The sequence below is a fragment of the Oryza glaberrima genome, chromosome 7 (assembly GCF_000147395.1).
Source record: "Oryza glaberrima chromosome 7, OglaRS2, whole genome shotgun sequence".
Lineage (NCBI taxonomy): Eukaryota > Viridiplantae > Streptophyta > Magnoliopsida > Poales > Poaceae > Oryza > Oryza glaberrima.
The window spans coordinates 21,828,657-21,853,224 of record NC_068332.1 but is presented as its reverse complement, the minus strand read 5'-3'; the positions used below and the strand labels follow the sequence as shown (position 1 = coordinate 21,853,224).

At 45.7% G+C, this 24,568-nt stretch overlaps 5 protein-coding genes across 7 annotated transcripts; 3 read left to right on the top strand and 2 right to left on the bottom strand.

Moving 5' to 3' along the window:
- Window positions 1-1,955: 1,955 nt before the first annotated feature.
- LOC127778975 (uncharacterized) lies at window positions 1,956-4,173 on the bottom strand. Its single transcript, XM_052305624.1, has one exon. The coding sequence runs from the start codon at window positions 3,932-3,934 to the stop codon at window positions 2,669-2,671; it is 1,266 nt and encodes a 421-aa protein (XP_052161584.1). The 5' UTR covers window positions 3,935-4,173; the 3' UTR covers window positions 1,956-2,668.
- A 4,804-nt stretch (window positions 4,174-8,977) lies between these two features.
- LOC127779642 (uncharacterized) lies at window positions 8,978-12,781 on the top strand. Of its 3 annotated transcripts, none has more exons than XM_052306479.1 (7): window positions 8,978-9,419; window positions 9,676-9,756; window positions 10,567-10,669; window positions 10,764-11,365; window positions 11,560-11,727; window positions 11,932-12,042; window positions 12,196-12,781. In XM_052306479.1, the coding sequence occupies exons 2-7, from the start codon at window positions 9,676-9,678 to the stop codon at window positions 12,235-12,237; spliced, it is 1,107 nt and encodes a 368-aa protein (XP_052162439.1). In that variant the 5' UTR covers window positions 8,978-9,419; the 3' UTR covers window positions 12,238-12,781. The 3 variants fall into 3 exon arrangements, with proteins under 3 accessions (XP_052162439.1, XP_052162438.1, XP_052162437.1); XM_052306478.1 differs by having other exon boundaries at window positions 12,165-12,776; XM_052306477.1 differs by lacking the exon at window positions 8,978-9,419 and having other exon boundaries at window positions 9,446-9,756; window positions 12,165-12,778.
- A 4,691-nt stretch (window positions 12,782-17,472) lies between these two features.
- LOC127779643 (amino acid transporter AVT6B-like) lies at window positions 17,473-19,369 on the bottom strand. Its single transcript, XM_052306480.1, has 2 exons — window positions 18,554-19,369; window positions 17,473-18,484 (listed from the first exon to the last, which is right to left on the bottom strand). The coding sequence occupies exons 1-2, from the start codon at window positions 18,772-18,774 to the stop codon at window positions 18,037-18,039; spliced, it is 669 nt and encodes a 222-aa protein (XP_052162440.1). The 5' UTR covers window positions 18,775-19,369; the 3' UTR covers window positions 17,473-18,036.
- Window positions 19,370-19,483: 114 nt separating this feature from the next.
- LOC127779641 (pentatricopeptide repeat-containing protein At4g21705, mitochondrial-like) lies at window positions 19,484-22,104 on the top strand. The gene is made up of 2 exons (XM_052306476.1): window positions 19,484-19,850; window positions 20,482-22,104. The coding sequence occupies exons 1-2, from the start codon at window positions 19,500-19,502 to the stop codon at window positions 21,649-21,651; spliced, it is 1,521 nt and encodes a 506-aa protein (XP_052162436.1). The 5' UTR covers window positions 19,484-19,499; the 3' UTR covers window positions 21,652-22,104.
- Window positions 22,105-22,336: 232 nt separating this feature from the next.
- Window positions 22,337-24,489, top strand: LOC127780096 (heparanase-like protein 1). Its single transcript, XM_052307047.1, has 4 exons — window positions 22,337-22,649; window positions 22,760-22,796; window positions 22,873-23,056; window positions 23,148-24,489. The coding sequence occupies exons 1-4, from the start codon at window positions 22,416-22,418 to the stop codon at window positions 24,280-24,282; spliced, it is 1,590 nt and encodes a 529-aa protein (XP_052163007.1). The 5' UTR covers window positions 22,337-22,415; the 3' UTR covers window positions 24,283-24,489.
- Window positions 24,490-24,568: the final 79 nt, after the last annotated feature.

Below are 24,568 nucleotides of genomic sequence, written 5' to 3'. Positions count from 1 at the left end.
AGGAGAGCAATGGCTTCTGCTGGTTAAGCTGCAAACTTTTGTGGGAGCCACAGCCCACAGATAGAGGTGTGGCCTGCACATCACCTGACCTCTCATGGCTTTATTGATGCAGCATTTTTTCATTGTTTTTCTTGCAATGATGGTCATTAATCCGGGAGATCTTTGTTTCTTCTCTGCAGGTGTATATCTTTCTCACAAGTTGTGGAATGTGATGACCTGATGCTTTGGCTAGATTAGATGCAGAAGAAGCTTTGTGACAGCTCATTTCTTTTCTAGATTTTGGCCTGTTGTGTCTGATCTTCCAAGGGGGTGATGGACTGCATGCTCGTTCTGAGACTTAAAAGAAAAACAGTGGCATTATTATTCTAGGGACTTGCTGTTACTGGTCAAGGATCGTGCTGTTTTGTTTGGATCGAAATTGGAATTGTAAACTAACTCATTCAGGGATGGAGGTTGAGGAAAAACAAAAGGTTTTGTTTGATTGGGGCCTTCAGTTCAAGTCAATGCAAAAACTGCAAATGGATGTGTCACTGGCAATAACTTTAAATTTAGTTAGTGATGAGTGTGTGTAAGACTATGGCACAATTTATGTGCTTCGTAAAAGCAAAATGGAAGCTACTCATATCTGACATCAGGACAAATTGTGCCTAATCACTGACTAAACTGAGAATTGAGTTCAGTAGAACAGTACCAGATCAGCCATAATTCAGTTCAACTATGTTGTGCACATTTGAGCTTCTTAATTACCATCAAACCACGAACTGATCACTGATCAGACATGCTAGTAGATTATTGTGGTCAATTCAGTCCAACATCCAAAGTTAGCACCACAAAAGAAACAAAGAGACTTTGCCTGACAAGTGGATCGCCAACATACATCGAGAGCTCCACCAAATAAGGATGGGGCCGCAGAAGAACAGCACAAGAATGGTCCACATCTGATTGTCATTGATATCACACACCCTATTTAGCCTCTGCCGTCCCAAAATTCTTAACTATCAAGCGTTGCAGTTTTGCTTGCCTTTTGGCATTATATTCAGACACCTCAATTTTCGACAAGAGCTACATGATAACCAACACCATAACACATATGGACCTACAAAAAATTGTTTTCCAGCAGCACAGTTTACTGAATATCTCAAACTGAAGCAAGGCATATACTACTGCAGAGTAACAAGATTGAGTTTAAAAAGCCAATGTTGGAAAATTGACTACGATGAAAAAAACCCTAACATCAACTCTAATATTGAGTTTTAGTACTAAAAATTTTGGTTGTGGCTGATAAGCTAACAAGTAAACGATGAAAAAGGCCTGCAAGCTGCAGTTAAAGGATGCAGCTATACTGTGTCCTTTGTGATGGATAGAATCATAGAATTATAAGCAACACTATTATAGCAGATTAGCAGGTTTCTCCCTGACAAAGAGGCCAGCCAGGCAGCCTCGAGTGTCCTGTGTGTCTCCCAAGGCAAACCAGTTCAACAAAGGTAGGCAAGAAAGAGACATGAACAACACAATGTTTGTGTGAGCTGTCTGTGCCTGTGCACCTCCTCCTCTCTCTTGAGAGAGAAACAGGTGAGGGAAAGATGGCATGATTAACAATACTATTAATCTTTATTGAGGAAAGAAAACATAATCTAGTTTAAGCTGCAGGCTTGCTAAAGCAACAAGAGGAGGGGTTGAGAGAGAAAATGACACCGGAATGGTAGAGTGAGAAGACTTGTCCTGGTTGCTCTGGTGGACAAGTGAACAACCCCAGAAGCATTGATACCACATGCCATCACACACACACACATGCATGCTTAGTACCTGCTTCTTCATAGAGACTTGTTGTTAGTTGTTACACTGTACTCACCAATCATTTTCATCACTAGGCTGCAGCTTCTCTCTGCTTCCATCACTCTCTACTCACCTTGCTGCTTGCACAATGCTTTCTTGATTCTTTATCAGCATTTGCATTCTTGTGTTCTCTGTCACAGATAGAGATAATGTACTGGTTCTTGGGGGTCCAATGCTATTGTTGCTTGCTTCTCTGCTGCACAATGTTCACTCACAGCCACACCAACCAATGGCATGACAGTACTGATGTACTAAGCATGCAGCAACTGAAGCAAGTGGTTACTTTGAGGCAACCAAGCTGTTGCTGGCTTTGCTGCTGCCTGCCTCCCCCAAGGCAGATCTCGGATTAGTGCAGCAAAAGTAGGAGCAGAGCAAAGGTTAGCATTGACCCAGAAATTCACGGGGGATTCAGTTAGTATACTGACACAGGGATAGTTGCTAAAAGCAAGCAGATAACAGAGTTAAAAACAGTTGCTTTGAGCTAATCTTAAGCTATTAATAACTGAATCAGTTCAGATGCTGTGAGCTCTTATCATCATAGGCTTATTGTGATTCAGCCCCTTCAAAGAAGTTCAAAGGAGAGAAAACTAAATAAAGGAAATGTTAAAAAAAAAAGAAGAAGAAGAAACAAAAATGAAGAAAACTTTGGAATAACCTGAGAAAACTCTGATCACTTGTCGATTTTTTTTTCCTCAATGATCTTGGAAAGCTTGGAGCTCGAGATTGGAATGAATGGAATGAATTGAATCTGTACAGTTCCCCATTGATCACCTCGATTTTCGGATCAAGAAATCTTTGGCTCCGTGCAGCTGCTGACGCGGCCAATTCTGCTTCAGTTCACGCCAACCTCCGATGAGGCCGGCGGGAAGTTGAGATCAAGAAACCCCGCGGCCGCCGCCGGCGAGCGCTGCTCCAGCTCCAGCTCGGCGTAGAGCTCGTCGGAGGAGCACGCGCCGCCGAACTTCTCCTCCTCTGCTGACGACTTGTTGTTGGCCTTGCGGTCGCCAATGCCGGCGGCCGCCGAGCCCGGCGACGCCGAGGGGGAGAGGGTGCTCAGCGAGGCGTACGTCTCCGAGCTCGGCTCCGGCGCGGGCGCCGCTGCGGCGGCGGTGGCGGGGGAGACCTTGGGGGCGCTGCAGCTAGTGTTGATCCGCTTGTGGCTCGCGCGGTGGCCGCCGAGCGCCTGGTAGGAGGCGAACACCTTGCCGCACCCCGGGCACTCGTACCGTGTCCGCTTCGCCGGCGCCGCCGCGCGCGGCTGCTGCTTCTTCTTCGAGGAGATGGAATTGGGAGAGTGGTAGCTAGCCCTTCGCTTCCTGCTCTTCGCGACGTCGCCGCCGTACTGGAGCAGAGCTGAATCCTCGTCGGAGTTGTAGCCGTAGCCGTAGCCGTTTCTTGGGAGGGGTAGCGGCGGCGGCTGCTTCGCCGTCGCCTTCTTCTTCTTCTGCTCCGGCTTCTCGAACGTCTCCGCCTTGACCGGCGAGCGCCACACGCCGGTGTCGCGCGAGAGCATCAGGAGGCCGAGCGCGACGTCCTCCTGCTCCTTCTCGAACCCGCCCAGCAGCACCGGCCTCGGCGGCGCGGGCGCGGGCGCCGCCACGCGCATCGACCGCCGCCTCCGCCTCGGCGGCGCCGCGATCACAGTCACCGCCGCCGGCGCCGGCGCCACAATCTCCTCCTCCTCCCCGCCGCCGAACTCATCCTCCACATCCACGTCGTCATCGTCGTCGTCGTCGTGATTCCTCCCTCCGCCGCCGGATGCATGGCGCCGCATGTGCCCGAACAGCGAGCGCCACGACGAGAACAGCTTGCCGCACTCCCGGCACGCCCTGAGCTCGCCGCCATCGCCACCCTCCTCCACCTCCACCTCCTCACCATCACCATCACCATCAAACTCAGACAGCCGCCTCGTCTTCTTGGGATTCTCCCTCAGCCCGTACCCAACCACGCCGCCATTGGCGCCGAGCTCCGCCGCCGCCTCCCCAAACGAGATATGCGACCGCATGTGGCCACCGAGCGAGCGGCCGCACGAGAACCCCTTCCCGCACACCCTACACCGATGCATCACGCCAGAGAGCTCCACTCCCCCCGCATCCATGGCGAACCCAAGCAAGAATTCCAAGAAACCCCGGAATTCAGGATCCGGGGATCAAGAACGAACGAACCTGACCCAGCTGGGCGCGATCGCGCGGGAAGATCTGAGGCGGCAGCGAGCATTCGATCGAAGTGGAGGTGGAGGAGTAGAGGGGAGGAAAGGTAGGGTAGGGTGGGGTGGGGTGGTGGTGTGGTTAAGCTGCAGAGATGGCGAGGGGCGACGCGATCGAGCGGGGGGTGCGGTTGAGGTTGAGGGAGAGGGGGGGAGGAGAAATCCATGCATGGAAGCAAAGTTAAAAACAGATGGAGAAGAGAGAGTCACATGGGCCGAAGAGGAGAGAGAAAGAAGGGGGTTACTTTGGAGAGAGAAAGCTGGTCCGATGTGGAGGCTGCTTTGATGACGTGTCAAGTCCACGAGGACATTTTTTTGAAACATAACCTGCACATATCTTTGATAAAAGATATGGGCGCCTCGCTGTCGACAGAATAATTAGTCGTAAATAACAACACTCATGTTAAGTTAGGACTTCGATTTAAGTGGACTGGTTTTATCATAAGGAATCTAAACAATTGAACTATGCTTACTTCACGAGAATAATATGAAATGATACCTTGGCAAATGTTCACACAATCTATAAAAATCACCTCTCTTTTTCTCTCACGGAATTTACAGTTTTTAAGTTGGCTGGAGTTGACAAACCACTCGGTAAATCAATGATTTTTTTTTAAAGAAAGTCAAACTGAATTTTATTTTTTCAATAAAATTTAATCACTTTTCGTGAAAACTTGGAAACCCACCAAGGAGACGGCTTTGTGAACCCTGATCATGGTGATATGGATATATACCACCGTATATAGATTTTCTCGAGCAACTGTATATAGCTATCTGTAGGGAGCAGTAATGGCGATGACCAGATGGTGTCTATCTATCTACAATGACACATACGCGTCGCTAGTTGTTCATGGGTAGGCTAGTGTAAGCCGACAATATTCATTGGAGATAGAATGGCGTGATATATGGTAATATCGCATACATCGTCTTATAATAAAGTAGTGGATATTTGTCTCTTTGCTGCCAGCTGATAAATTCATCCACTGGACCTCTTTTTTATGATTATTGCAGATTATATTGCAGGCTTTTTTCTGAGTGGTAGGAAAGAATTTAGAGCTTTTTCATTATTGTTTGGATACATTTAATTATTCATAACACTATTAGTTTACCACTGAGTTTTACCTATCGTTTGGCCTACAACTAATAAGTTGTTTTACGATTTATCGGTAAAATAAATAACTTATGAGTAATATTTTTATATGTGTCCTTAGTGACTTCTAAAATCTATGTTTAAAAAACAAACTATAACGAAAAAAACCTAATATCAACTTTAAGCTTAAGTTTTAAAGTTTAAAATTTGATAGTGGCTTATAAACTGAAGAGATTTGCTCCGATACCTCACGGTACCAATCATTTTCTATCGTTGGATCTTGATAGGCATTATTAGATCCAACGATCGAAAACGATTTGATACCGAGAGGTACCGGTACCTTAAGATACTTTTTGTTGGACCGGAGCAAATCTATAAACTGCAAGGTAAACAATAGAAGGTACCACGTACTTTACCAGTGAGGTCTGGTAGATATACCAAATGATTATTTTCTAAAATATGGTGCTGGACTATGTAGCAATTGCATGCGTATCCATCGTTTTCTTGTACCTTGTACCCAATAATAATGAATTAGTAATGTACAGTACGCTATTACCGCACAGTGACACGGCAATATAACGCATACATATGTGTTTTATATGGATGATCTCCTGGATAGTTGCAAATGTTATGGCGTGCGAGTGACAGCTTATTTACACTTAATTCTTTCTTAATCAGTCTAGCTGCTTATAATTACCCAAATTGCCGTTTAATTTCCCAGTTGTTGTTGCTAACCAAGTCTGTCAGTTTTTTTTTTAATTCACAAGGATGTCGGCAGATTTGGCCGTCATGTAGTATGTAGTAGCTTCAGTGATCAATCACACCCATCAAACACTTGTTCAAGACTCCAAAAGGAAACAAGAAAGACGAAGAAATGCAAATTCTCTATACCGTTGAGTGCTGTGCTTACTTCTCAATGCATGCAACTATGCGCCTATGCAAGGTAATAAGGGGTACATTTGAATGTGGATGATAGATGAAACTGAGTTAAAAACAAATGAATTAGCTATTACAAAGTAAAATAAAAAGATCAATTTTTCTTAAGAAATGCTCTGTTTTTATATTAAGATAACAGAAGATTCTATTAAACTTAATCAATTACATCGAAACGATACAATTATACCGAGACAGGACTCCTGGCCTCTGCCATAAGAAATGCTCATGAAAAAGTTTTAGTAACAATCATAACATTTAGAAGATTGGGATGTGTGCAGTGATAATCCGGGACACTGTTTTAACAGCTCAAGTGGACGTCCACCAATTTATTGCATGTCATCTAAATGGTTATGAAAAAAATTAAAAAAATATGAACAAGATAAGTTAATATGTAATATATCAATCCACAAACATGCAAGTTAAAATTCAACTTCTACAAATTGTAACAAAAATAATAAACAAAATTTAAATTACTATATGTATCTTTACAGCTAAATTTGTTATTTTTGTTACAACTTATAGAAGTTGAATTTGAACTTGCATCTTTGTAAAGTGATATATTATATATTGATCTATCTTGTCAATTTTTTTGAAATTTTTTCGTAACCATCTAGTTGACATGTAATAAACGATTGAACATTTACTCGAGCTATTAGAATACATCTCGGTGATAATCCATCAACCATAAAAGTCTCATACGAATGGAGCAACATTTTCTATCAATATGGCACTTTAGTTTTACTTGTCTGGCTGTCTGAGAACGTGCATATACTGACTTTAACAACCAAAGGACATTGGTGAGTAACACAACTTTGGTGTGCAACTCAAATTGAAGATTCAGGTGAGAAAAAATAATATTCAGGCTAGGCTAACTGAGGTGTAAATAGGTTCTCCTTATGAACCTAGGCATAAGGAAGATAGAATGACACAGTTAATTACAAGATTGTAAACTGTTTATTAAAAAAATGTTTCTTCCCCCCCAAAAAAAGAAATTGTTTCTGTTTGGAACAAGCAACAAATTTATATGGGAACTTATCCAGTCATGGGAAACACTGAGTCCACTAAATGGAACTACAGGACGGCAAGCTGAATAAACTAGTGATTCATGTTGACATTTTTTTGGGCATCAAAAACAAACCTAATCAAGCTTTTGCCAATAGCTGTGCAGCTCTTCAAAAGGGAGTACAATACGCAAAGCTAGTACTACGTAATTTAACTGCATGCATATAATTAAAGAACTGCTTGATAAACTGTAGGTATCAATATGAACATCACTTTCTGTCAATTAGCCATTAGGTCAATAGCCCAAAGTCCTTTGTTAAACCTTTATCCAGTCCTGAACACATAAACAGCTAAATTTGCTGCTGTGTTTAAATACTGAAACAACAAAAGTTGCTCAATTAACAAAGTTGATTAATCAGACTAGTAGAATCGCCGGGTACCCACATGCCTGGTCAGTGAATCATCACGCTCTGCATGCCTGCATCTGCATGGACCAGCATTATGTGGCGCCAAATTAAAACTAGTTATTAGTGTGAGATGACCAGCGAGTGATTGGTAAACTGTTTCAGTGGAGTTGTTGGAACATCCAAACACGTCGTATCTTTGCTGCAGCCTCCCCATTTGCTGCATCTTCTACTGGCATGTCTCCCTGTACTTAACTACGGCCATCAAGGCATCAACTTTGCTTTGCTTGCTGCTTATCTTGCATAGATACGGCCGGCTTTTCCCTTGGGTGCACACATCGATCCCTGCAATTAATTAATTCTCCATCGTTGCAAGTTAGCCAATTTTTTTCATGCAAGATTAATTCTTCCAGAAGGATCATTAACAAGAACTCCAGAAGGTGACTTTCTGTTCCTTCCTGAAGAAAATAAAGGGAGAAGTATCATTGACAACGCATAGAGGCTACACTGATCAACCTGAAAAGAAAAAAAAAGAAAATTCAGAAATCTAGCACTAGTTGAGTAGTCCTTGGCATGGTTGGCAATTGGCAACTTTATTAAATTCTTTCATGATCTTACTACTGGGATAAGAGGTATGAAATCTAGAACTAACAATTTTTTATTAGTATGCTACTTGTGTATGTTGAGCTATTATCTAAAAGAAAAACCTTGTGTGTGAGCTATTGAGCAAAGAAGCGTCAAATTGTACTTATACCGTCTTTAGTGAGTTTAGTCAGTGCGTACTTAAACTGTTGACCAGCAGTGCTGGGTAATGATTTTCCCGGATGGGTGATGCTGTCATAGTGAAGAACAAGTGGGGACAAGTGTGCCTACATCTGTGAGACATTCAAGAACAGGACTAGTACTACTAGATTAACTAATGAGCTGCATTCATGAAGAAACACAAATGCACAATGCAGTTGCATTGGCAGATTGAGTAGCAAATGACAAATACACCCTTAGTAATAGTAATAGAAAATTATCCTGAGCTTTGCTCGTTCCTTTGTATACCCTTGATTTTTTTTTTATTTTGATCCCTTTTATACCTATTCTTTTAGCTGACTGTTTTAGAATTTGGTATATATAGTCTCATGTTTGACCCATACAACGAAAGGCAAACCCAAACCTTATGCGTATTGAGTAGTAATGTGCTATTTGGGGTTGTCCATTGATAATGAGGAGGATCTGTCTGTGAGACAAAACCTTGGTCGCAAAGCTTAGCATTGGACCAAGTGGATTGCACAAGTTTTGGATATGTCTTTCTTGCAGCTACTGTCCCTGAAAGTTCCTCCCTTATAGAACGGAGAACTAAATCGAGCAGTAGTAGCTTAGCTTGTCCAAAATTTGATGAATTTTCGCTTTTGGATGATGTTTTGAGGTGAAGCATTTGGCAAGTTTGGTTCACACATTTTCTCATATAGGTGGCGTGCATGTTGTTGTGGCCAATTCTCGAGAAAGGTGGGCAAAAAGCCTCTACTGCTTTACTCCGTAGCGGCGGCGGCGGCCAAGTCCCCACCACCCTCGCGTCTCACCCCCCCACTCCGGCGACCACCGCCGCCGCCACCCAACCCCACCCCGAGGCCGCGGCTGGCCCCCCGTGCTGCCCTGCCTCCCTCGGCCACCGGCCGCCCTCGCCGTTCCGCTCCCTTCCCCCCTCCGCCGCCGCCGCCGCCGCCGCCCGACCTAACCGGCGGGCTTGTCGTCGGTCGCCGACGCCAAGCCCGCGGCCGGGGACTGAACTCGCGGTCCGCCGCCGGCCGAACCCTCCTGCTTGACTGCTTCCCGGAGCTAAGGTCGGAGGCAGCGGTGGGAGCCCAAACTTGCTCCCGAGTAGCTCTCGATTTCGTCGCTTGCTCATAGTGATTCCTGGTGTACTGTATCTATCCATTGCTGAATCTATTCAGAGGTACACGCTGTTTTCGTTCAGGGCACGGCTTCGGTATGCTATGTAAATATTGGATCCGCATTTTGGTTTCTTGGTTTGCAACTATAGTAACATGAGAGTCCATGTTGGAGTGATTGCCAATCTCTAGCTTCGATATGGCAGCGTAGTAACTACTCTAGTAAATATGTTCTTGTGCTTGATATCACAGGATAATGTCATCTTAATTGAGTTCCCCGAATTTTCTGTCAGTAGGGCTTATCCGTTGCTTTCTTTGCAGATGTCTAGTAGCTCCAATGGCAATGGGCATTATCCTGTTAATGGTGCAAAGGTTCTGCAAAAAAGAGAGAACAATCAAGAGGTACCTGACATGTGTTTCGTGATTTATTCGTTGTAAAACTTAATTTTTTGGGAGCACTGGTATTTTTTAGTGTTGTGAGAAACCAGTAATCTGACATTCTTTTTGTTCAATGGTAACTCTGATATTGGCACTAGGAAGATTTTCTCCCTTACCCTGCAAATTAATGATTGATACAAAAAAAAAGAGATTTTTCTCAAGTTTCCAGAACACTTTCTTCTCAGCCTATTTGTCTACTCACTTGGTCACATGTGTAATGCCAAATTACCTAACCATTTCTTGATATGCATTGAGGATTAGGTTGTTATTTACACTCAGGTGTCAGTTCATATGATTCATGTGAACTTAAGTTACTACTCCTGGTAGTCTGGTATCTAACCTAAGTAGCTTCATGAGCTTTCCTATGCTTGAAAACTGTTCCTTGTTATTGTTAAGAAGGTGAGAAGTCTTGGATATTTCCACCTGGTATATGTGTCAATCTATCACTGTAAAGTGGAAATTTTAGCTAAACAGTTGTTTGATAGAATCCTCATATAGTGTTTATAAAACATGTAAATTGAACATAACTATGACAAACTGTAAGCCTGTAAGGTGCAAGCTCCTTCATGGAATTTTCTATGTACTGGCATGATAATGTTTCCATCTCATTTCGAAGTGACACTCCAGATCATGTGACATTTTGATATGTTTCCAAATCAATGTAACATAGGATAGTATTGCGCATGTTCTCCAAAACAATGTATCATAAGAGAGAATTGTGTTATTGATTTGTTAGCACTCCGATGGAGCTAATTGTTTTATTAATTAATGCAGAAAATGCTGCTAGACAAAAATGCAGCTTTTAGGGCCTGTCAGAAGGACAGGCATTACATCGAGAAATTGGAAACAGAACTGAGGAACTGCTATCAGGAAATTGGTATATTCCTTTGTTTCTACTCTCTCTATTTGCTGTTAGTCCGTGCTATTGTTAACACAATGACTTGAACAGTTTTTGTTGGTTTCAAATCCAGACTATTTGCAGGATCAGCTAAATATCCGAAATGTTGAAGCAAACATCATGGGAGAGCATATCCACAGTCTTGAACTGAAACTAACTGAACTTGAAAAGTTTCCTGAAAGAGTTAGAGTTATAGATGATGAGCTGATGCGGTCTGATTCTCAGTGCTGGCTTCTGATGGAAGAAGTCCGATGCCAAGAAGAGAAATTGAAAAAGGCAGCCTTACAAATAGAGAAGCTTGAGAATGTAAATTTGGATTCACAATGTGAGATTGAGAGCTTAAAACTTGATTTAACTACACTTGAACAGAGACTGTTTGATACTGACAGCTTTGGTCAGCATGTTTCTGCTGATAAAGCCATAGCAGATAATAAACTGAGGGAGTATGAGCTCCAGCTGCAAGAGGCACATAAGACTATTGACCATCTTTTACTTGAGAATAAAGAACTAAAACGGTTGTTCCCTGGAGGAGTTCCCACTGCTTTAACATCTGATGAGCAAGTTGACAAAACAATTGAGAAGATTGATGGTCAATACTATGAGAGGGGCGGTGCAATACTTGAAAATATGGCAAAGCGAAGTGAAGAATCTGAACTACTGATTGAGCAGCTCAAGGTTAGTTTATGTCTACTAAATGTACTTCAGCGCTTTTGCTTTCCCTCCCTCTATTCTCCCGCTGCCACGTCCTACCGGTGTGTTAACTGTACCAAAAGTAGCTAATTTGAGGATGTATCTGTTCCATTTGTTTTTTATTTGAATAGCTTCGATCATTTGGTGTAATGTAAGCATTTTGTTTTTAAATATGTTAGGAAGAGCTTCGAGAACAAAAACTGAAGGCAAAGGAGGATGCAGAAGATCTCACCCAAGAAATGGCTGAACTAAGGTACCAAATAACTGGCATGCTTGAGGAAGAATACAAGCGTCGGTCTTGCATTGAGCAGGCAGCTATCCAACAAATCCAGGAACTAGAGGCTCAGGTACTGATAAATAAATAAGTTAGATGTGTAAATGTAGCTAGAAAGACGTAAGTATAGACTACGTGAAATGGTTGCCCCATGATTTAAAAAACCAAGTATGTTTTAGTATATAAATATAAGTGAATTTGACTTGTACCTTTGTTTTGATATATCTGTGGCTTATCTAGCTTACTTTTTATTTTTTATTCCTGATGCACTAAGCAGGTTTCCAAAGAGCAGAGAAAATTGAGTGGAGCCCTGAGGAAACTGCAGGAATCACATGAACTAGCTCAGAAGCAATCTATGGAGATAAAGAAATTGAAGGATTCTTTAGGGGTATGTGCTTGCCAGGGCGATAGTGGCCTAGTGCTCCATCATGTTTTCTTAGTCTTTACATTATTCCTCTGATGCTCCATCATCAGCTTCATGGTATACTGATATGTACGCGTCCATTCCAGAGGTTTAACTCTGCGTTGAACCATGGGACAGTTTGCAGATCTTGCTCCTGCGGGTTCTGCGCAATGTTGTTAGAGCTGTCTAACTGCTCTATCGAAGGACCAGTTGATGTTAGATCTTCCAATGAGAAGCCACAGAACCAAGCTCTACTAGAATGGCGTCCTGATGAAGATGCGGATGGTGAAGCCGGCTAGAACATAGGAGTGCTAGATGATCACTTCTGCACTCATGCGTGCAGTTGTTGTAGATAATTCTTTGTACCAACATTGTTATATGTAAATGGGGTTAAATGCACATGTATTTGTAAATCTTAGTTAGCTGTTTTGTTTTCCAGATTGCTTTTTCTAGCTTTCTCTGGGTGTTGATTTGCTTTTTCTAGCTTTCTCTGGTGTTGAGCTCCAATTAGTAGTGAAAAATGTATGTTAAACTTCATGTTTTTTTCCCAAGAAATTTTGGGTGTGCCATTTGTGCAGCAAGTTGAATGCTGCATCTTTTCCTTAGATAATGCTAGAAGAACATGCATCTTAAGCAGTCGGACCACCTTGGTGATGCTGTGTGTGTTTTCAGCAAGGGGAAAATCCAAATACCCCCCCTACAAGTCACTGCTCTTTCTACTCTCCCTCCTACAACTCAATATTGTTCAAAACACTACACATAAGTTAATTTCTCTTCCAATTTCCCACCCTATTCGGTTTTCACGCTTTCTCTGATGCGCTCAATTTCTTGTTATCGTGGGCCTTTAGCTCAGCCCATGAGTGAAGTTTCCTCGTGCCACCTTGGCGGCAAAAGCGCGCACATCTCCGTCCGCTCTTAATTCTGCGAGCCATACGGGTAGGACGACATGACGCTAATATAAACACAGGAAAACAATTTCTAGTCCACCAGTGCAAAACAATAGTGTCTGCCTCATGATTCGTGATTCCACATCAATATGAAGAATGGCAACACCAAGTCAAAAACACATTCCAGAATATTTAAGACATGCTTATTGAAGTAGAATCCCCTTAAAAATCACAATTCAAATCTGATAGTTAGAAGTACAGAAAATTATTTGTCGTTAAAAAGATGGTACTGAGATTAAGAAGGGATCAGCATCCCCCACTAATTGTAGCTAAGAATTTTAATGTAAATAATACTACTGCATAAAAATAGGAGATCAGTTTCTCCTAATTTGCAGCTTTCTTCCAGTAGGACCGATATAAGGCCCATCTGGCACATGATGGTAGAGACCAACACCAAATGCATTGTCCATATATACTGGTGGCTGTGTGGATGTTGTTGGAATATCATCTCTTGAACTAGAACTAATAGGCTGGGAATTGCTCCTCTTCTTCCTCCTAGTTATTTGTGTTTTACACTGAGAGAAACAGACAACAAATTGTGAGAAGTAGCAAAGTACAATGTCTTTATATGATAAATTAGTAGTGTACTCACATTTTGAGATGAAGAACTTTGGTTGTCTTTTCCATGCCTTCTGCTGTTATGACCAAACTCTTTGCAGACGCTACATCTAATTATTGTCTTTGCAACCGACCTTCCTTGAACCCTAGGTTCATCAGATGCTCTAGTTCTCTTTGTTTTTGGCCTCCCTGGTTGTGTCCTAGCCACAGGTGGGTCTACATCTGGAAATGGAGTTTTTTCCCATTGTGTCTCATCAGGAACGGGATAAATCATCCCACAATATGTCCTCGCATATGCATCCTTTGTCAATATGTCATCAACATAGCTCTCTGGCCTTTGCTTGAAACCTTGAATAGCTGAAACAACATGCAAACATGGGATTCCAGTTAAATCCCATTTTCTACACCCACAAGTGTGCTTGTTCAAATCCACTACATATTGATTACCAAATGCGGACACCTGCCAAATGCCCCTACCAGCACACACAGATTTGCAATATCTTGCCTCGCTCTTCTCTGCCTCAAGCTTCTTTAATATATTTGGTGGGATTTGCCAATTGTCCCTTTCTGCACCTTCCCTCTTATTATTGAAATCACCCATCATTTTTGTCCTTATGTGCTCAACCATGGTAATTATGGGTTCATCTCTAGCTCCCAGTATCTTTGAATTGTATGTTTCACTTATGTTGTTAAGAAGAAGATCTGTCTTTGCTCTAGAACTGAACATATATCTACACCAATGCTTGGTTGGAACCTTGCTTAGCCACTCCCATGCCCTCAAATTGTTAACCTTTAGTTCTTGCATAGCAGCATTGAACTCAGATTGTCTATATGCATATGCTGCTCGTTCCATCAAACCCTTCAGATATTCCCCTCTAAATCCTGCTTGGGAAAAATTGGCATGTAGGTGCCTAAGGCAGTAACGGTGCTCAGCTCCTGGGAAAACTTCAGCCACTGCCTTGCGCAGTCCCTATATATGGTAGCAAAATGTTAAAAAAACAGTTGACATGTATTAATGCAAAGTAGCATATATGATAGCCATTACCTTTTGTCTATCTGACATGAATACCCAGCCCCCAAACTCTTCTCCTTTTCCAATGGCCTTCTCCAAACATAGTAAGAACCATGTCCAAGATTCTGTGCACTCAGACTCCACTACTGCAAAGGCAATAGGGAAAAGATTATTGTTGGCATCCCTGCCTTGTGATGCTAGTATTTGAGAACCATTGTTGAGTTTGATGTGACATCCATCTATACCGATGAAGGGTCTGCAACCACCTAAGAAGCCAGTAATTTGAGCATCAAAAGACAAGAACAACCTTTGAAACCTAGGCCTTATTTCTGGCTCAGGTGATACTTCGCACTTAACAAAAACATTACTTCCCGGATTAGCAGATAGCACAACATGAGCATAATCTTGAATACTTTTAAACTGCAAATCATGATTGCCCATAACTTTCTTGTAGGCCTCCCTCCTTGCCCTATATGCCTTACTTATGCTGACTTCTACATTGGTATCTCGCCTGACACAATCTTGAAAGGCATGTGCATCCCATTTCTTGTCAGATCTAAAGAATTCCATGTATTCATTAGTAAGCCATCTCCAGTCAAGCTGTGCTATATTGTGTGATTTCCCACAGCTATGTTTTGAAACATACTTCTTTATTTTAAAGGTGTCTTCACCAGGCAATTTTGAAGCATATATGTACCAAGGACAATTATCTGCCTTACACTTGACAGAAACTTGATTCCTATCATTCTTGCCCTTGAACACCTCCCTCCCCTCGTTGATGATCATATTCTTCAAAGCAGCTCTGAAAAGATCAACATTACTGAACAACATGCCAACTTGCATGTGTGGACGCCGTAGGGTGGACTCATCAAAAATGATATCTTCAATTCCTCTTGATCTGTGCACATAAATAGGTGCTTCGTAATTGAAATCTATTGTGTCATCATTGGGCTCATCTGACAAATAATCCACCTCAGCTGATTGGCCTATATCCTTCTCTTTTCTCTTGTTAGTTTTTTCCCCTACTAGTTCTTTTTCCTGTGTAGTTTTTCCCGGATGTGGTTCTGCTTGGTTAACCTCTGATCTATCTGGCTAGTACCATATAGGTCCTCAGTATCAGAGTCTCCTTGGAAGAACATTACTAGCTCCTTGCCAATAGCAGGTTCCTTGCCTTTTTTCTTTTCCCTCAACTGTTGCTATACATACTCTTCATGCAATGTCAAATCATCTTTATCAAAATCACCTGGGACACTGTTATGATGTCCGATTAATGGGATACTATTTGGGCTTACAAACCTTAATGTGCTTCCATTATCAGTCACTAATTCCTGCGGCCTCGCAAAAATGTACAGTGAGCACTCTGTTTCCGTCTTATGATCATCCAACATCATCTTGATTTGTTCATCATTTAGAATCAGTACAAGACCTTGTGGAGGGACATAAGAAGGCTTCAAGTAGTATACACCATCTCCTTTTTGATATCCATGTATAAGCAATGACTCCTCCAAATCGATGAATTTCAGAGAATCCCTGTCTAAAAGATAGATCGATGAACAATTCCTTTCCCCACCAGATTTCCTAGGGCTTCCACTAGTTGTACAACCAGTATGAACAATGAAGGAAATACTAGTTCGACCCATCTGCAGAGATTATACCAATTTATTGGTTTACAACCTAAATCAAAGAGCAAATATTCGATTATCTAAATCTAGTAATACAACAATTACATGCATAAAACATGATCCGACCAAAACCAGGGAGAAAAAAGGAACCTGTAGAATGAATTGACGAGGTGATCGAAGTACAGGATGCTTCAGTGCTTCCTTCTACGACTTCTCTTGCCGGGCAGGAGATTTGATATCCCTTCTCTCTGTACTATGCGATCATCGTCGTACTTCGCCGTTGTACCGCTGTTCTTTCGCCGCCTTAGTGTTGCAGTAGCGATCGCGAAATTAAAGCAGGGAAAGATGGAAAGTGGAAGAAGGTGTGCATGCTTTTGCCACCAATGTGGCACGAGGCAACTCCACCCGCGGGCTACGCTGAAGGCCCACGATAACGAGAAATTGAGCGCATCACGAGAAAGCGTGAAAACCGAATAGGGGTGGAAAATTGGAAGAGAAATTAATTCATGTGTAGTGTTTTGAACAATATTGAGTTGTGGGGGGGGGGGGGGGGGGGGGAGAGTAGAAAGAGCAGTGACTTGTAAGGGGGGTATTTGGATTTTCCCCTTTCAGCAATGTTCTGTGAGATTTTTCACTGTGACAGGAATTATACTAGCAAATCATACATCCTAATTCAAATTATCTCCTTTGGATTATAAACTCAAATTAACCATGACCTACAAAAATAAAACAAATTAGCATTTAATAGCCTCTCATCGTTTGCTCTATGGCTGATAAATAAGTGGAGAAATCAACGTAGCAACCAAAAAAAAAACTTGTCCTAGTTTCAACAAGTTGGCCACGGCGGAGGGCTTAGGGGGAGAGGTGTTCCATCTTCTCTCTCACCCTTTCTCCCTAAATCCTGAAGAAGACGTGGATGAGTTGGGCTTTGTGTTGTTTGTAAGGATAGGGTTTTGGGCGATCTTGGTTGTTTCCGTTGTTGGCTTAACGGCGATCGGTCCGATGCTAGTCTTCTCCAGGACTTGTAGTTTGGCGCTACCGGTGTGTAGGTGGTGGTATATTTTTTCGTTTTTCCTAGTTACGACCTTACATGGTTGTAATCTTTGTAATTTTTTCCTGTTCTATCAATAAAACTTTGCACCGTCTTGTGCAAGTCGTTAAAAAAAAACTTGCTGATGTTCTTAGCAACTTAATTGCTAATGTGAAAAAAATAAACTCTAAAATTTTTCGAAATTTAAAGTTCGGATGCAGCGGAGATAAGCTGGAGTAACAAACAAACAGCGGAGAAATTATTTTGTCACCGCATAAACCATTTCCCAAATTTAACAAAATTTGCACAACTGCAAATTGAGGAAAAAGTACACCGAAGGTCCCTCGACTTGTCATCGAGTTACAAAATCATCCCTCAACTGCAAAACCAGATATCCGACGTAGCTTAACTAATCAAAACCGGTTACAATATGTCCTTCGGTGGTTTTGACACCGGTTTTGTCCTACGTGGCGGCTGAGTCAGCGTAGGACCCACGTGGGCCCCACATGACAGGATGACACGTCATCTCTCTCCCCTCCTCTCTCTCTCTCTCTCCTCTCTTCTCTTCTAATTCGCCGGTCATGCCGGCCGGCCGAAGCAGGGGCAAGAGCCACTGGTGGAGGGGCTAGGGGGGTTGTGTCGCCAGCGATGGCCCAGACAGAGTTGGGCGTTGGTGGTGGCGGCGCTGGCGGCGGCATTCCGTGACCCGCCGCAGCCTTGTCGCATCGGGGCGCAGCGGGTGGCGAGCACCACCTCGTCGCCGTCTTCTCCTTCTTCCCCGCCACCGGCGTCGAGCTGCCGCCACAAGGATTACGGCGTCGAGCGCGGGCTCATCGGAGACACGGCTGCTGCCACAAGGATTACGGTCGCGAGGCAGCTGTCGCCGCCGCCTCCGTAGTCGACGTCGTCGCCCATGCAGCTACTCCCAGTGAACTGGAACGCGTCCCAGATGTTGGGGTCGAAGTTGGCGGCGAGGAAGATGACCGTGAGGAGCGCCGCCGTGATCGCGCCGAACCTCCGGTTGTCGCAGCCTCGCAGGAGAGGGGCCTCGCTGAGGGGAAGAGGAGGCCGTCCATGTTGAATCGCAGCGCGTGGAACACGATGGGGAAGACGAGCATGTCGTCCAGCGTCGCCTCGCCGAAGAGGAGGAAGTCGAAGAAGCTGGTGGTGGTGTACACGACCAAGCAGAGCAGCAGTGACGCCCGCACTATTGGCCTGATCTGGGAGTGGTCCTTGAGCTCGTTGTGAATTGTGTGCACTGAATGCAGTGGCAAGTTAATCACATTCCCACAGAAAAATGCAAACTTAGCTGGTAATTAAAATGTACCGTTGTAATGGCAAATGTAGGCGGTCACAACTCACAAGAACTGGAGCTGCAGTGTGAAGTCTCCAGGTGGAGCTCCAGTCATGAACATCAGGGAACAGCTTAGGCATCGGAATCTGCCCTCTCATCAGCTTGATGGTGGCGATTCCGACATTGATCACCACGAACACGATGGCCAGAGCAACCGACACGGCCGGCGTGTATTTCAGTGGATCTGAACTCATCCCAGGGAAAAAGAACACAAGCCATTAGAGTCACAATGAAATGTTCAGTGAATCTGACCATCACGCCGACGTTGTTCAGTTGTTGACGACGACGCAGAGCTAGAGGATCCCCCTGCCGAAAGCACCGAAGGCGTCGCCCATGGCCTCGCCGTACGAGGTGGCGCCCACAGCGCGGCTGAACCGGACGAGGAGCTCGATGGAGGCGTCCGTGAGCACCGCGGCGAGCATCACCAGGATGAGGCCCAGCACGAGACTGAGCACCTTCATGGTGGCCGGGAGCGCCATGATGCCCGCGCCGATGATGGTGGTGGACAGGTTGAACACCGCGCCGGAGAAGGACGCGCGCGGCTCCTTGCCCCGCCGCCTGCCGACCGTGCAGCTGCTCCCCCGCCGGTGCCCGTGAAGAAGAGAGGAGAGAGGAAGAGAGGTGGAGAGGGGAGGGGGAAGAAGAGGCTGACGCGTGGGGCCCACGTGGGTCCCACGCTGAGTCAGCTGCCACATCAAACAAAACCGGAGTTGAAACCATCGAGAGACGTAGTTTGTACTGGTTTTATAAGTTGGGATGCTTTATATCCGGTTTTACGGTTGAGGACGATTTTGTAATTCGATGACAAGTTGAGGGACCTTCGGTGTACTTTTTCCGCAAATTGAGCAACCTTCCCAAGTTCATATCACCTCCTTCAACCCAAGAGGCCCAAAAGGGAGGAAAACCCCAGTTAACCCCCATGGCCGCCTCCTCTTCCTTCCTCGCCGCCGGCCGCCGCCTGATCCGCCTCGGCCGCGGCAGGCTCCTCCCCGCCGGCCACGCGCGATCCCATGGCTCCACCCCTGCCCTCATTCGAGCCGCTGCCGCCGCCTCCTCCCCCGCCTCTTCTCGCGGCCACAGCGGGGGGAGGAAGCCGGCGCGGCCCCCGAGCCTGCAGTCCACGCTGTGGCCGCTGGGCCACCCGGGCACGCTCCTGGTGCCGGAGATCGAGCGGTGGGCGGCCAAGCCAGGCAACCGCCTCCGCCACGTCGAGCTCGAGCGCATCGTCAAGGAGCTCCGCAAGCGACGCCGCCACCGCCAGGCCCTCGAGGTAACTCCACCTCCCCCCCCCCCCCCCCCCCCCCCCCCGCCCCCCCGTGGCCCGTGCCTCAGCTCAGCTCATCATCAGTAGACTATTACGGGGCGTTCGATGCCGTTGCGGTCTCAACCGCTGTTTGGTTTCTTGAGTTGCACTCGCCAAATTGTTGGCCCTCTTCATGCATGTGAGGTGTATGATGTAATGCTGCACCATGAACAAGAAGAGAGATGTAGTAGCGTCGTGTTAATATAGTTTGGGCGTTATGAAGAACTGGCGATTGGCTGTGTACAACTGAACATCATGAGGAGGCTTGCATGACAGTTTGTTGTCAATTGGGAGTTGGGAGTGTTCATCCAATTAGAGGATTTGACTGATTGCTAAGTGTTCCATCGGTTAATGTATTTGGTTTAGTTTCTGTGATGGGATTGTATGTTTTTTCCCCAAGAAATGAAACCTGATCAATAGTTAAAAGCACTAATATAATGTGCTTATCAATTATGGTTGCAACACTGATTCATATCTATAATTTACACTCCAGACCTCAAGAGCTTATCACCATTGGGGCTTCTTATTTTAATAATCAAGTGCACTTCCTAGTTGGCATGTTTAATTTGATTTCTCTGTAACCTTTTACTTTGCGCAGGTCTCTGAATGGATGAATGCCAAGGGACATGTAAAATTTCTGCCAAAGGATCACGCTGTTCACCTGGATTTGATTGGTGAAATTCATGGAAGCAGTGCAGCCGAGACTTACTTCAACAACCTGCCAGATAAAGATAAGACAGAAAAACCCTATGGTGCACTTCTTAACTGCTACACGCGGGAACTCCTGGTTGAAAAATCATTGGCTCATTTTCAGAAGATGAAAGAGTTGGGTTTTGTGTTTTCCACACTCCCCTACAACAACATCATGGGTCTGTATACGAACCTAGGGCAGCATGAAAAGGTTCCTTCAGTAATTGCAGAGATGAAAAGCAATGGTATCGTTCCTGACAATTTCAGCTACAGAATATGCATTAACTCTTATGGCACAAGGGCTGATTTTTTCGGGATGGAAAACACCCTTGAAGAGATGGAGTGTGAACCTAAAATCGTTGTTGATTGGAACACGTATGCTGTCGTGGCAAGCAACTACATTAAGGGCAACATAAGGGAGAAAGCATTCTCTGCCTTAAAGAAAGCAGAAGCAAAAATAAATATAAAAGATTCAGATTCCTATAACCACCTGATTTCCTTGTATGGACATCTGGGGGACAAATCAGAGGTCAATAGGCTGTGGGCGCTCCAAATGTCGAACTGCAATAGGCATATTAATAAGGATTACACTACAATGCTTGCAGTGCTCGTGAAACTTAATGAGATTGAAGAAGCTGAAGTGTTGCTGAAAGAGTGGGAGTCGAGCGGAAATGCATTTGACTTCCAAGTTCCAAATGTCCTGCTCACTGGATACCGCCAGAAGGACTTGCTGGACAAGGCTGAGGCACTTCTGGATGATTTCTTGAAGAAGGGAAAGATGCCTCCTTCAACCAGCTGGGCAATTGTAGCAGCTGGCTATGCGGAGAAAGGTGATGCTGCGAAAGCATATGAGCTGACAAAGAATGCCCTATGTGTATATGCTCCAAATACTGGTTGGATCCCTAGGCCTGGGATGATTGAGATGATACTTAAGTATCTTGGAGATGAAGGTGATGTCGAGGAGGTTGAAATTTTCGTTGATCTGCTGAAAGTTGCTGTGCCACTGAACTCAGATATGACTGACGCTTTGTCAAGGGCTCGAATGAGAGAAGAAAAGAAGGTTAAAGATGCAGTGTAAGCACTATGATGAAGAAGATAATGTTTTACGAGCTCTCAAGGCTGCTCTTTGGTCTGCACTGACACTTTGTTCTTGCTGCATTTCTTCTTCTCGTTTTTTTTTTCTTTTTTAGGAGAATGTGGGTGGGGGATGGTAACCAAAATGAGATATTATCTGACATACAGTAGTTCTGGTAGCATTGTCTGTACCTGAGTACCTGAGTGAACTTGTTATCACTCGATTGGTCACTTTAAGTATGTTGCTGGGATTCTCTGCAATAGTTATATTGCTTGAGTTATAACGATCGTAGAGCCAAAATCACTCAAAATGTAGATGATTTTGATCTTGATTTTGCACGTATGCATAAAAAACGCTCATCTCACAATCGTTTGAGAGTTGAAGTGAAGCAAAAACTTCCACTAAACCCATGTTTTCACATGATATTTCGCCAACCTTCTTCGGCCTCTCTTTGCGTTTCCACTGAACAGCATATCCATGTATCGATTCATCCATCTATCCATCCATTCAAGATCCAACCACTTCTCCCTAACTCATAGGTGTGTTGTTGCGTAAGCTAAGCTCCGATGGATTTGCATCCAAATCCAAAAACCGTTTGCATGGATGCATGAGAAACAGCTCATCCCTATTAACTCTGCACCTAATAACAAATCCAAATCTCGCCAAAATCTTATCCCTTTTCAAAATCTCTCTTTTATATACATGTAGCTCTCCATCTCATTTCACACCATCACTGGACGAGCAGTAAGTAAACACTCTGTGGAACAATGGCCGCCGTCCTTCCCTTGCTCGCCGCCGCCCTTCTCGTCCTCTTCTCCGGCCTGCATCCCGCCGCCTCCACCGCCGCCGCCGGCGGCGAGGCGGCCACCGTGGTTGTCAAGGCGGCGGCGGCCGTCTCCCGCACCGACGACAACTTCGTCTGCGCGACGCTCGACTGGTGGCCCAGGGACAAGTGCAACTACGGCATGTGCCCCTGGTACAACGCCTCCATCATTAACCTGGTAATTACCACCCCTGAAACTTGATTAGCCAAACTTAATCACCTTCATTTCATATATGGATCAATCTACTTCTAACTGACACTGAGCACGTCACTCTTCTTCCCTCGCAGGATCTGAACAACACTATTCTGAACAATGCTGTCAAAGGTAAATAATTTGCAGATCACTGATCTATCAAAAAAAATTGTACTGAAATTAACCAGAGTTTTATGTGATGTTGCAGCGTTCAACTCGCTTAGGATTAGGCTCGGAGGGTCTCTTCAGGACCAGGTGACGTACAAAGTCGGCAGCAACTACGGCGATTGCCGGAGCTTCCAGCGAGACGACGGCGGCCTCTTCGGCTTCACCGACGGCTGCCTTGAAATGAACCGATGGGACGAGCTCAACGTCTTCTTCAAAAGAACCAAGTAATTAAACTGCAATTATCGGCTAATTAATCGCCATTTCGAGGAGGATTAAATGACTAATTATCTTTGATTTGATTTGATTGACGTGCAGCACGACGGTGACGTTCGGGCTGAACGCGCTCAAGGGCCGGAGGAAGGCCGCCGGCGGCAAGGACACGCTGTACTCCGGCGACTGGGACGCCCGGAACGCGCTCGACCTGATGCGGTACACCGCCGGCAAGGGCTACCGCGTCGAGTCGTGGGAGCTCGGCAACGAGCTGTCCGGCAGCGGCGTCGCGGCGAGGGTGGCGGCGGCGCAGTACGGCCGCGACGTGGCGGTGCTGAGGAAGGCGGTGGAGCGTGTGTACGGCGGCGGCGGCGAGGTGCCGAAGGTGCTCGCGCCGGGCGGATTCTACGACGGCGCGTGGTTCTCGGAGATGCTGCGGGTGTCGGGGCGCGGCGCCGTCGACGGCGTGACGCATCACATCTACAACCTCGGCTCCGGCAAGGACAGGGACCTGGCGAGGAAGATGCAGGACCCGGGGTACCTCGACCAGGTGGAGAAGACGTTCCGCGACATGGCGGCCACGGTGCGGGGCTCCGGGCCGTGGAGCTCGCCGTGGGTGGGCGAGTCCGGCGGCGCGTACAACAGCGGCGGGAAGGGCGTGTCGGACAGGTACGTGAACGGCTTCTGGTACCTCGACCAGCTCGGCATGTCGGCGGCGCACGGCACCAGGGTGTACTGCCGCCAGGCGCTCGTCGGCGGCAACTACTGCCTCCTCAACACCACCACTTTCGTCCCCAACCCTGACTACTACGGCGCGCTGCTCTGGCACCGCCTCATGGGCCCGGTGGTCCTCAAGGCGGCGACCACCGCCGGCGGCGGAGGTTCGCCGTACCTCCGGTCGTACGCGCACTGCTCGAGGGAGAAGCCGGGGGTGACGGTGCTCCTGATCAACCTGTCGAACGCGACGGCGTTCGACGTGTCGGTGGCCGGCGGCGCGCTCGGCGCGGCGCCGTGCGGCGGGCGGAGGGAGGAGTACCACCTGAGCCCGCGCGGCGGCGACATCCAGAGCCAGGTGGTGCTGCTCAACGGCGAGGCGCTGGCGCTCGGCCCGGGCGGCGAGATCCCCGAGCTTCGGCCGGCCGTCGTCGGCGACGGGTGCGCGGCGCCGCTGCGCGTGGCGGCGCGCGGCATCGCGTTCGTTAGGTTCACGGAATTCAAGGCTCCCGCATGCGCGGCCTAGCCGCCTAGGCTTAATTAGCACGTGCTAGTAATCGCGAGTTCGTAGATTATGCAGACATGAACAACATTTGCATTGTATCATGAGTTTAATCGTTTTTGATAACTCTGAGAAATGGAGACGTGGTTATCAGCTTTGCTTCTGGTTTGATCACTGTAAAATTATTAAAGCACATTCTCCACCGATCAGTGAAGGCAAGTCAGTGAGATTTGATCATTTCTAATAGAGATTTTTTTTACTTGAGTACGTACAAATCGTTCATGTAGTTTATAGTTGCACGCAAATCGGG

What these genes read in the sequence shown, in the direction of transcription:
- LOC127779643 (XM_052306480.1), bottom strand. Translation starts at nt 18,774, where the DNA reads ATGAGTTCAGATCCACTGAAATACACGCCGGCCGTGTCGGTTGCTCTG. An exon ending in CTACATTTGCCATTACAACG is followed by an intron (nt 18,485 to 18,553) that starts GTACATTTTAAT and finishes CACTGCATTCAG; the next exon opens with TGCACACAATTCACAACGAG.
- LOC127779641 (XM_052306476.1), top strand. Translation starts at nt 19,500, where the DNA reads ATGGCCGCCTCCTCTTCCTTCCTCGCCGCCGGCCGCCGCCTGATCCGC. An exon ending in GCCACCGCCAGGCCCTCGAG is followed by an intron (nt 19,851 to 20,481) that starts GTAACTCCACCT and finishes TACTTTGCGCAG; the next exon opens with GTCTCTGAATGGATGAATGC.
- LOC127778975 (XM_052305624.1), bottom strand. Translation starts at nt 3,934, where the DNA reads ATGGATGCGGGGGGAGTGGAGCTCTCTGGCGTGATGCATCGGTGTAGG.
- LOC127780096 (XM_052307047.1), top strand. Translation starts at nt 22,416, where the DNA reads ATGGCCGCCGTCCTTCCCTTGCTCGCCGCCGCCCTTCTCGTCCTCTTC. An exon ending in TCTGAACAATGCTGTCAAAG is followed by an intron (nt 22,797 to 22,872) that starts GTAAATAATTTG and finishes GTGATGTTGCAG; the next exon opens with CGTTCAACTCGCTTAGGATT. An exon ending in GTCTTCTTCAAAAGAACCAA is followed by an intron (nt 23,057 to 23,147) that starts GTAATTAAACTG and finishes ATTGACGTGCAG; the next exon opens with CACGACGGTGACGTTCGGGC.
- LOC127779642 (XM_052306477.1), top strand. Translation starts at nt 9,583, where the DNA reads ATGTTCTTGTGCTTGATATCACAGGATAATGTCATCTTAATTGAGTTC. An exon ending in GAACTGCTATCAGGAAATTG is followed by an intron (nt 10,670 to 10,763) that starts GTATATTCCTTT and finishes TTTCAAATCCAG; the next exon opens with ACTATTTGCAGGATCAGCTA. An exon ending in AATTGAAGGATTCTTTAGGG is followed by an intron (nt 12,043 to 12,164) that starts GTATGTGCTTGC and finishes CGTCCATTCCAG; the next exon opens with AGGTTTAACTCTGCGTTGAA.